General features: G+C 43.6%; 1 protein-coding gene across 1 annotated transcript; it reads right to left on the reverse strand.

The window, feature by feature from the left end:
* Positions 1-6,560: 6,560 nt before the first annotated feature.
* Positions 6,561-10,904, reverse strand: LOC149191932 (uncharacterized). Its single transcript, XM_089406782.1, has 2 exons — positions 9,968-10,904; positions 6,561-9,808 (listed from the first exon to the last, which is right to left on the reverse strand). Exons 1-2 carry the CDS (start codon positions 10,902-10,904, stop codon positions 6,561-6,563), a joined length of 4,185 nt encoding a protein of 1,394 aa, XP_089262908.1.
* Positions 10,905-12,012: the final 1,108 nt, after the last annotated feature.

The raw sequence follows: 12,012 nt of genomic DNA on the forward strand, positions 1-12,012 counted from the left end.
TTAAGTCCAAAAATGTTATCATTAGAAGAGATGTAAAATTTGATGAAAATAAATTGGCCTGCGAGCCTAGTCCGGCGGATGTGCCACCTCTTCCTATCTCTTCTACTTTTGACAACATTTCTTCTTCAGATGATGAAAGTGAGGATGATAATCCTCCACCACCTTCTCAAGATCCTCAACTTCCAATATGGGTCCGTGCTACTCAGGATGCAACAGGTGATCTTGCCGGTGATCCTACAGATCAACGACGTACACGTTCTCAGTTTGAAAGAGCCTCTTCTTTACTGGCTCAAGCTCCAGTAAATCATGATCCTGACACTTTTGCAGAAGCTTCAGGTCATCCACATTGGGAAGCAGCTATGAATGAAGAATATCATTCATTGTTGGCAAATGATACATGGGATCTTGTTCCTCTACCAAAGGGACGCAAACTTGTTAGATGTAAATGGGTTTACAGAACCAAGTATGGACCAGATGGGAAAGTTGATAAACATAAAGCTCGTCTTGTTGATAAGGGATTTTCACAGGTTGAAGGCATTGACTACACTGAAACCTTCTCCCCTGTTGCCAAAATGAACTCTATCCGCCTTGTTCTTTCCCTTGCTGCCTCTTTAAAATGGGAAGTCCATCAGATGGATGTTAAATCTGCCTTCTTGCATGGGGACTTGCATGAAGAAATCTATATGGAACAACCCATTGGCTTCATCCAAATAGACTCCAGCCTTGTATGTCGACTTAAGAAATCTCTTTATGGTCTCAAGCAAGCTCCTCGGGCTTGGTATGCCAAAATGGATAGCTTTCTTTTAGAATCTGGCTTTTCTAGGTGCTATTCTGACAATACTGTCTACACCAAGAAAGTGGGCAACTCTCTTATCATCCTTGTTCTTTATGTTGATGATCTTATTCTTACTGGTAGTGATCCCAACCTTATAAACCATGTGAAGTCCAGCCTTAAAAAGAAATTTGAAATGACAGACTTAGGACACTTACACTATTTTCTCGGTCTTCAAGTCTTGCAATCCAAGGAGGGTATTTCCCTTTCCCAGTCCAAGTATGCTTGTGATATTCTTCGTCATTTTCACATGGAAGACTGTAAGCCAACCCCTTCTCCCTTTCAGTCTGGAGTCAAACTTTCAGTCTCTTGTACTTCTCCTGAAGTTGATGCTACCTTATACCGTCAACTTGTAGGAAAACTCTTGTATTTAACCCATACTCGTCCTGACCTTTCCTTTGCTGTTGGCCTTGTTGCTTGTTTTATGCAAAACCCCTGTGAAAGTCATTGGAAAGCAGCCAAAAGAATACTTCGTTATGTTCGAGGTACAGTACAGTTTAGGATTCATTACAGTGCCAAAGCAGCTCCTCTATTAGTTGGTTTCACTGATTCTGATTGGGCTGGTGACCCTGATGATCGGAAGTCTACTGCCGGTTATGTCTTCACTCTTGGTTCAGGACCTATTACATGGGCTTGTAAGAAACAGGCTGCCATTTCTCTTTCGTCAGCAGAAGCAGAGTATCGTGGTGCCGTGGAAGCTAGTAAGGAAGCCTTGTGGCTTCGTCAGATCCTATCAGAGTTTGGCTTTGAGCAGCAGCATCAAACCACACTTTGGTGTGATAATCAAAGTGCCATTCAGCTATGCAAAGATCCAGTCCAGCATCAGCGCAGCAAACACATTGAACTACACATGCACTTCATCAGAAAGCTCATTCATGACCATGTTCTTGAAGTGCAATATTGTTCAACAGATGATCAGGTTGCAGACATCTTCACAAAGGCTCTCACAGAGGCGAAGTTCACTAAACTTCGATATATGCTTGGAGTTCAGGAAGTTGTCACTAAGGGGGTATAGGCTCTAGTGCCTCCTTCCTTCTCCTATTGTGTCATATTTGTAAATCCTTCAATCCTATCCCAAGTTGTTCTTAAGGGGGGATGTTAGGATATTCCGACACATAGGAAATAGTTAAGTTCAACTTGGTCTAGTATAGAGTTAGGTAAAGTGTGTTTCTTTACCGTTGTACATTTTGTAACTTACAATCCGACGGTCACGATATGTAGTGATCCGACGGTTCACTCTCTCCTCGGTATTACCGACACTTGATCCGTGGCTTGACACCCGATTGGTCCATGAGTTCTATTTAAAGTGCATGGAGGGTCATTGTTCGGGTAATCCGTGCATGAGAGAAGCTTATGTAAATTTTCATTCTTTGATTAATAAATTGCCTGTAGTAGCCACGTTGGCGCAGGCCGTGGACTGTTTCCCTCTTTGAGGGTTTTAACCACGTCAAAAATACTGGTGTATTGATCTGTGATCTAGTTGTGAGCGGTGTCCTTTTGGTGTTCTTTCTGAGGAACTTACCCTGTAAATTCCATAGTTCAAGTGTGTTTACTTCATAGTATAGATGTTGTTTGAAATATCTTGTTTCAATGAAAATTGAATAAGTAAAAGTGTGAGAGTTTTCTCCTAAACAATTGAGTTTAGACAATATTTCTTCACAATTGGCTGAATAGATTCCTTTTTTCACTTATTGAATTAGAACCTGCATCATAGAGATTCAAGACCAAAAATCCCAAAACAATCTAATACAAGTAGGATCACTCTCATATCATCCATAAATTAATTAGATGGAGAATAAATCCTAAGAAATTAGCTGACAACTTTAAGGATTGTGACACTAATATAATTAACAAACACCACCTCCATATTCATCTTAAGTTTAGATCCTAACAAATACATAACGACATATCGAATAACTTCTAGCACATATTGTGCACCTGTACTTCATCAATCTACTTGCCCTGGTTGATAATTTATGATTGACAATTTAAAGACCTTAAATTGGCCAAACAGGGCCCTTTAGTATTGTTCTAAGTTACTAGGAAAGAAAAACAGAATAGATCCGGATACGAATCCACCAAAATTTTTAAAATTCAGGACCCAAATTTGGTGGGAAACTCTACACACGAAAAATATAATATATTTTTTTAATTTTATAAAATATATTTAAAGTTAAAAATCAAAGTCATTCATAAATCACAACATTGGACCTGAAATGCTTAGATCATTTTAAATTGCAAATCTAAAGACTGGAATCCTGATACATCATGCTTTATACAAAAAGATAATTGTAAATATAAAATTGAGTGTCTCATTAATGATCACTCTATTGATATGATGATGTAAAGTAGGCCTAAGTTCCCAATTACGTGTCTGAAAATGTGTTTACATGCTCATAATTTGAATATTTCAACTTTACATCATGACCAACTTGTCATCTTCCTCGAAATTTGCGTAAAAATCTAAAATTCCCATCTAGTTATAATAGTAAGTGAATATTGTACATTGTTTTAGTACATGCTATAGTCTATGTATCATATTGTTCTAAGAGGACTCTTCATGTAAAATTGGATGGGATTGGTTTAATTAAATTATTAATGGCACAACCATCCTTCTTTGTACACTATATATAAATTATATTATTATTTATGTATTGTCTCAAAGCTTTCATGTTAGCATTATCAAAAATTAAAATATAAAATTTTGATGTGTCAAACCTTTCCTGCTAGCGTTATCATATGCTAAATAATGTACAACTTTGTACACTATATATTATTATTTATGTATTGTCTGAAAGCTTTCATGTTAGCATTATAAAAAAATGAAATTTAAAATTCTTATGTGTCAAACCTTTCCTGCTAGCATTATCATGTGCTAAATAGTGTACAGGTAATTAATAACTTATACAAATATACAACGTACATATTACCAATAAGTAATCGAAGTAAAAATCTAAATAGAATATTTTCCTTCTAGGGTTTCAAACAAGTGGAAATTATCCTTAAAAAATAAAAAACAAACCAAAAACTCTGATGTTAAAAAAGTGGCAAATATCTTCAAAAAAATAAAAACAAACCAAAAATTCTAATGTTATTTGCTTGGGGTCTAGTGTGTGAGGGCTAGCTGGAAAATGATCCCTTTCAGTGGCATGGGATCTATTTACATGGCGTGTGCTATGTGGATCTTGGTGGATCAATATCTCTATCCATATCCAAAATGTGGATCCACAGATCTAACATCAAGGCCCCATGGATCCGGTAAAACTGGTATTGTTCAACGGTCCCATATGGTCTTAACAAGACATGAATAGCCATCGTTAACAAGACAAGTCTTCCAAATCTCAAAGAATATTGTCACGTCATGAGCTATCCTTTGAATATAGCTAGGCGTAGTAGGTTTCTAATAGTTAAGCAAAGCGTTTCGGTGGAAATCACATAAGAGAAATTTTTGGCCAATGCGTTTTGAACCAACAAGTGTGGTTCATCATCAGGACCAGATGAAGATGCAAACCATGGAAAAGGATTAAATAGAGAGAAATGTAGAGACATAATTTCAAGAAGAGTCTCTACACCATTTTAGAAAATCTAGATCTATCTTCAACTTGGAAACCCTTACGCTAGACCGTTCAAAGTGATGAACTTTAATAGCAGTGATCCTTCCGTATAGTGTAGTAATTTTTGTATTCAAGCTTCTGTGATCCATAATGAATTAAGAAATTTATTTTGGTAGAAATCACTTAAGAGAAATTTTTGGCCAACGCGTTTCGAACCAACAAGTGTGGTTCATTATCAAGACTAAATGAAGAGGCAAACCATGGAAAAGGCTTAAATAGAGAGAAATGTAGAGACATAATTTCAAGAAGAGTCTCTACATCATTTTAGAAAAGCGAGATCTATCTTCAACTTGGAAACCCTTACGTGAGACCATTCAAAGTGATGAAATTTAGTAGCAGTGGCCCTTCTGTATAGGGTAGTAATTTCTGTATTCAAGATTTTGTGATCCATAATGAATTAAGAAAAGTCTTTTGGTAGAAATCACATAAGAGGAATTTTTGTCCAACACATTTCAAACCAACAAGTGTGGTTCATCATCAGGACCAGATGAAGAGGCAGACCATGGAAAAGGCTTAAACAGAGAGCAATGTAGAGACATAATTTCAAGAAGAGTCTCTACATCATTTTAGAAAGGCTAGATTTGTCTTCAACTTGGAAACCCTTAGATTGAGTGATCATGCATTTACCTATATTGAATCGGATTGGTCCAGTTTCAAATATTTGTTCCAACAACGAGTCTTTAGAACCTGTTGTGGCCGGCAACAACCCCCCTTTGTTCATTTTTTTTTTCTCGGCAATACTAACTACTGATATATTAATATGTACAACAAATACTTTACATCCAAGGAAGCTGGCTGGCCATGGCCCAAAGTGACTCCATGGGTGGCATTGACCGTCTCATGAAATTGCCACGCAGGGCAATGTTAGCAAAAAGAGCAAAATGCATGGCACTGAGAACTATCTGACTCACACTATGATAACCCACGCAGGGGCATCTTGAAACAGATTTGTGACAAAGACAAACAGTGACATTAACCAGATCTACATGGCCTAAAGGCATAACCATGAATTGACAAAAGACAAACAGTAACATAAACCAGATACCAAACACACCACTTCGCGCCCACTGCGTCCGTGATGACCGCGAGTAGGACTTAGTTACAAGACGCACACCTATCATAAGAAAAACACGAAATTGACAAGTAACCAGACCCCAGAACCCGACATGAAAGGACCCAACCTGATAAAAGAAGGCAAAAGCACGAGAGCGTTGATGGGAGCTAGTCCTCGGACTCTTCCTCCATGATTCTGCGCCCGCCTTCTCCTTCAGAAGCGCTTTCCCCCGTAGCCAGTGGACTCTGCGAAGGGGATGGCTGGTCATGGCCTCGAAATTGGGGGTGAGGCTGAAGACGTTCTCCTCCAGAAGTGCCCGCAACAGTGGACGGTTCCCCCAAATGGAGCTTACCTTTGCCTCTCTCGGAGCTGGCCACCGAATTCGACTGCTCCCCCAGTGGGAGTTTCCCCTTACCATGCTCTGTGCCGTCCTCCGCCAGAACCAGTGATGACCCCTCATCATCCTCCGCGGGAATTTTGGTGAAAAGCACAGAGATATGTGCGTTAATCCCTTCATTGTCCTCAGAGCTGCCCAGTGAGAAGATAACCGAGCCAAATGCTGGAAGCCTGGGCTCCCCCTCAACGGAGCTGCCAACTTCCATGACTTGGCTTGCAGGAATTGGGTTAGCTCCCATTCTTCTATAGCAATAAACACAACAACAGTGGTGATGAATGTCTGCTACAGGTGGGTGGGAGGATTGTCCACACCCAGAACCTCTCCTGCAAGGCATTCTTTCGCGCACCATGATAACCTCCCTTCCCTTGAGCTGAACACCGGAGCTTCGGTAAAGATTGCGAAACCCTTCCGCCGCTTGCTGCCTCCCAGATACAACCAGACGGAGCTCCAAAGAGCGTAAACACAGGCCAAGAGGCGCAGGGATGAAACCAAACTCACCCCAGCTCTCCACCACCCAATTGAAACATAGACTATGAACATTCCCTGAACCGCATTGTGCTGCCATCGCCAGCCAACATTTGCTTTTATTCTCATAGCCAATTCTTGAGAAGTGACTCGCATTGAATGCGTTACTCAGGCCTGCCATCATCTCCAGCAGCTCCATTAAGGATGCCCTGAAGCCTCCCTTAATCCTATATTTCGACGGCCCGGGGCATTAATAGCCCAGTCCTCGTCACGTGGCAGTGTGTGCTTGTCATGTGGCACCGCTCCCTTCACTCCAAAGACACCCGCATCCGGGACCATTGCCTCTGCTAAGATTAGGCTTTGACAATCCTGGAGTTGCTGTCTGTTAACGATGATATTTGTATCTCCTGATAAGAGTGAATGATCAATCTCTGTTCCTATGTTAGCAAGGAGATCCGCAACTTTGTTGCCCTCCCGTTTTGTATGTGTGAAGGAGATGGCTCTAAAATTGTTGATCCTCTGTGCTACATCATTCAACCTTGCCTCGAGTCTCCAACTGGGCGCTACTTTCCTTGCATTCGAGCCGTTCTGTAGTCTGGTGGCCATATTGATAAGAATCTGTGAGTCCCCTTCGACAATTAGGGGTTGTAGGTTAAGAGTCTCTGCTTGCACCAGGCCTTGCCATAGACCTTCCAACTCTGCAGAGTTGTTAGTATCCCACCCTAAGTTTCCAAAATAGATCCGTATGGATTTGCCTTCAGAGTCCCTAATTATTCCTCCATAGCCTGCTGCCCCCGGGTTTCCTTTGGAGGCCCCATCGAAATTTAGCTTGAAAGAATTTTTGGGAGGAGCTTCCCATTGACAGTCGTTCCTGTTAATTGTGGTGGGAGTGATGCTGTTGAGAGAGTCAGGGGAAAGCTGCAGCTGCCAGTTGTCTAATATGTTGCGCTCGTTGTCAGTGGAAGGGAGGTCTTCCTTAGTCCAACTCTGTAGCGCCATGGTTTCTTGAATGTTCTTATGAATCCTGCTCCAGATTTCCTCTGCTGGTGAATGCTTGTCTCTGAAGATTCGCTGGTTGCGTTCCTTCCAGATGTTCCAGAGGATTATACCCGGGACGATGTTCCATAGATGGTTGAGGATCTTGCAGTTGAAGGGCTGCATTGGCCAGAGTCTTAAGGAATTGACGATGTCGCCCTCTCCCCTACAGCTTTTTTGACATCGGAAACTGGCCTTGTCCCATAGTAGCTTAGCCAAGGGGCAAGTGTCCAGGAGATGATTGAGAGTTTCTTCATTTTGAGAGCAATTCATGCAGATCGAGGGGCCAATAAAGTTCCGCTTCCGAAGCTTGTCCCAGGTGAGAATTCTTTTGTGACTTACCAGCCAAAGAAAGCAGGCAATTTTTGGCCAAGGTCCCAGCTTCCAGATCTTGCTCCACACAGGGTCAGGGGGAGAGGGAAAGTTACATAACAACCTGTAGGCTTCTGAAGTGGTGTAAGCCCCCTTAGGCAGGTAGCCCCATCTGAGAATATCCCTGCCATTATCTTGCCTTATCCTTCTTTTTTTAAGTTCGATCATGAGTTCTTCTTGCTGCTGCGTACCGGTATGGTGGAGGATTAGGTCACTCCTTTTCCATTTCCGAAAATTGTGCTCCATCTCTGAGGCCCAGAATTGATGAACTGTTTTTTGCTGTTGGTTTGGCTCATCAGGTATTAGCTCCGGGTGCAGTATATCTTGGAGTTTGGGCTGCTGGTTCCAGGCATCAGTCCAAAATCTCGCAGTGCGCCCATTTCTAATTTCCCAGAAGCTGTGCTTCTGAATTAGCTGATGGTGTTGCTTGGCCGCATTCCATATTGTGGAACCTTTTTCAGTGGGGATGAAACGGATGAGCTCCTCTTGAGGACGACCTCCTGCGTACTTGGCTGTCCATACTTTCCCCCATGGCTTTTCTGGACTGGTGATCCATTGCCACCAGATCTTGGCATTCATTATGGAATTACTGTGTTCTGGATCCCTTAATCCAATACCACCCTTTTCTTTGGGCATGCAAACATTGGACCATTTCACTAATGCCCATTTGCGATTTGTAGCTGCGCTGCTCCATAGAAAATTGCGCTGTAGGTTTCTGATGCTTTTTAACACCCATTTAGGCGCAGCTAAAATAGAAAACAAGTACAGAGGCATAGCCTGCAAGACCGATTTGATGAGGACGATTCGGCTTGCTAAGTTAAGGGATCTGTGCGTCCATTGATTGAGACGATTTTCCAATTTCTCAAGAAGGGATCGCCAAGCAGGTTGCTTGAGGGCTGAAGCCGAAAGGGGAGCACCCAGGTATTTGGAGGGCAGAGAGGCCACTGGGAATCCCAAAATGCGAGAAACGGCAGTTTTGACTGAGGGCGGCGTATGAAAGAAAAAAATCTGTGATTTAGCGCAATTGATGTGCATGCCAGAGGCCTCCGAGAAGTCTAGAAGGAGGGATTTAAGGCGGCGGGCTTCTTGGGCAGAGGGATACCCAAAAAGCATCGTATCGTCGACAAACTGATGGTGGGAGGTGGCTGGGGAGTTATGCACAGAGATGCCTTTGATCTGATGAGAGTGGAGGGCTTGCTTGATGAGCCGCCCTAATCCTTCTGCCATAAGGACGAAGAGAAAGGGGGAGAGGGGATCTCCTTGGCGAATACCTCTAGAAGGATTGAAGGGACGGGAGGGGATGCCGTTGACGAGAATAGAGAAATGAGTGGAGGTGATCATGTTCAGGATCCAACGGATCCAGGGAGCGCAGAAACCATAAGCTTTTAGCATCTCATGTATGTAATTCCAACTTAATTTGTCAAATGCCTTGGAGAGGTCGAGTTTGAGAAGCATACCTGATTGCTTTGAATGCTTGAGGGAGTGAATGATTTCGTGAGAGAGCAGGATGCCGTCCATTATGTGCCTTCCTTCCACATACCCTGACTGTTCCGGGGAGATGAGCCCAGGGAGAAGAGGTTTCAGACGGTTTGCTATGACTTTTGAAATTACTTTGTATATAACATTGCAAAGCGCAATGGGCCTGAATTTGTCCGGGGTGATGGAGTCCTCCTCCTTGGGAATGAGAGTTAAAAAGGTAGCATTGAGAGAGGGCAAGAGCCAGCGCGTTGCCCTGGATTCTTCAACTATCTGCCAGACCTCCTCCCTTAACATGTCCCAGAAAGAGTGGAAGAAGGTGGTTGAAAAGCCGTCTGGCCCTGGGGCCTTGCCCTCCTTTAGCTGCTTCATTGCATCATCCACTTCCTGAGGCAAAATGGGGCGCATAAGGAGTTCGTTTTGTTCCGCCGAGATGATTTTTGGAATGTTTCTCGTGATTTTGCGAATGGCCTGTCGCCGATCTTCTCTTCCGTCCTGATGAATCTGCTTGAAGTGGTTTAGGAGTTCCTCTTCAATCCCCTCATGGGTTTCCACTCTTTCCCCTGACTGTTTTTGGATGAAGGGGATGTTGTTGTGGATTCTTCTTTGCACCGTAGTTCTGTGGAAGAATTTAGTGTTACGCTCCCCCTCCTTCAGCCATCTGACCCTTGACTTTTGTTTCCAATAAATCTCTTCCTGCTTTCTTCTATTGTCCAGCTGACTATGTATGAGGCGTTCCTGCTCCAAACTGGCTTCAGTGTGCCCTTCCATTATAACCCTTTGGTGAAGAGTCTCCAGGTCCTGAGTGAGCTTTTGCTGCGCCTGGAAAATGTTGCCGAAGATTTCCTTGTTCCATCGTTTCAGGTGATTTTTAAGAAAACGAAGCTTTTGCTGGAATTGGAACATCTTAGATCCTTCAGGGGGGATGAAGGCGGCCCAAATGGATTTCACAAAATTCTTGAAAGTGGGATGCGTGAGCCAAAAACCTTCAAAACGAAAGGGGCGTTTGTTTGTGTTACCTGGCCGTTGCCATTGAAGTGCTATTGGCCAGTGGTCCGATCCAGAGTGAGCAAGGACAGCTGCTGAGAAGTCCCCTCCTAGGTGGACTGCATTGTCAGAGAGGAGGAAGCGGTCCAATTTTGAGGCGATTTGGTATTTGCCTGATCTTCGGTTACTCCATGTGAAGGTGCCGTTACAGAACGGCATGTCTATGAGGGAGGTTGCTTGAATGAAGTCCCGGAAGTGACAGTCTTCATGCTCCAATCTGCGCTTGCCTCCTAGCTTCTCATCAGTCTTCGTTATCATGTTGAAGTCCCCTGCAACCATCCAAAGCGGATATCTTCTGCTGTTACTGAGGGCTTCTATTGTATCAAGAAGCGCTATCTTGCTTCCCGAGTCTTGTGGGAAGTAGACATTTGACAGGTTACCATAGACATTGGTACCCAAGATGTGGAAGGTCGCCTGAATAAGGTGATGCGTTGCGTGGAAGTCGGAAAGGGATACCGCCTGCGTATTCCAAGCAATCGCCAGACCCCCAGAGGCTCCTGAGGCGTCTACAGCTACCGATCTACACCCAGGCCAGGCTTTTGAAAGAATGTTGCCTAGCGTTGTACTGTTGCACTTTGTTTCTTGGAGAAAGCACATTTGTGGTTTTTCCATTCTGATCATATGTTTTAACATCCTAAGTTTTCCGGGGCTGTTGAGCCCTCTTATATTCCATGAAACCAGCTTCATCATTAACTATTGATGGAGGGTTTGTAGTACTTTGTTAGCTGTGCACATCTGCCTGAATCCACCAGGATTTTCCCAATCTCTATTGTCCTTTGCAAATCTGTCTTTCTGCCTCTCTTCTTTGGATTTTTTGAGTGCGGACTTCCGTCCCATTGGCTTCCTGATTGTATTCCCAGTTGACTTTGATAGTAGGCTCGGGAAATGACCATTTCGAGCTTGTTGAGTGCTAGTTCTGGTATCTTATCGAAAGCTTGTTTATTGCAGGCTATTTCCAGCTCTATGATGTCTAATCCGTGCAGATCAATACTCTCGGGTTCTTCTTCCATGTTTTGCACTTGATCTCCTTCTTCCGAAATGTTCTCTGGGTTCTGGGGGCTCTCCCGTATCCCTTCGCCTTCCATTTCTTTGCTGATTTCAGTAGATTCTTTCCGATCCCGATGGAGAATGGAGGGAGATAGGAATGGAGTGGGAGAATTGGGGGGGTGAGGTCGAGGAGGAGAAGACGAGGAGGACGGATGATCAGGTTGAGCAACAGCTGCGTGCGGAATGGTCTCTGGGTCTTTGCCAAGAATGTCAAAACTGTTCTTGGTTACTGGGCCATGAGGCTTGGAGGTCTGGGGGTATGACCCATTAGGGGTTTTTCTGTGAGAGCGCCTCCTGCTGGCGACTTTGGTAAAGCCATCCTGAGCAGGGGGAACAGAGGAGCTTGGGAGACTGGATTGGGCATTTTGAGGACAGTCTCTAAATAGATGCCCAAGGGTATGGCATTTTCGACATCGGAAGGGAACATGCTCGTAATCAAGAGGCTGGATCCATTCCTCATCCCGGTGGGAAAGAGTGACTGAATCAGGAAGGGCTTCATTGAGGCGAATAAAAACACAGATTCGGGCATAGGAAATGTACTTACGGGTCTTGGTTTCTTCGGATGATCTGATATATTCTCCCACCCCATTTCCTATTCCTTTGAGAGCATCCTCCTCCCAATATTCATCTGGGAGGGAGTATAACCTGATCCAGACAGGCGCCAAGGTTAGGT

This window comes from Pinus tabuliformis, chromosome 2_2 (genome assembly GCF_031772625.1).
Source record: "Pinus tabuliformis cultivar Carrire ecotype Pingquan chromosome 2_2, CPIR1, whole genome shotgun sequence".
Lineage (NCBI taxonomy): Eukaryota > Viridiplantae > Streptophyta > Pinopsida > Pinales > Pinaceae > Pinus > Pinus tabuliformis.

Bases quoted from the DNA above. Each gene is read 5' to 3' on its own strand.
- LOC149191932 (XM_089406782.1), bottom strand. From the start codon at position 10,904: ATGGAAAAACCACAAATGTGCTTTCTCCAAGAAACAAAGTGCAACAGT. The intron at 9,809-9,967 runs GTCAGCTGGACA...AAAAACAGTCAG, and splicing joins GCAGGAACGCCTCATACATA to GGGAAAGAGTGGAAACCCAT.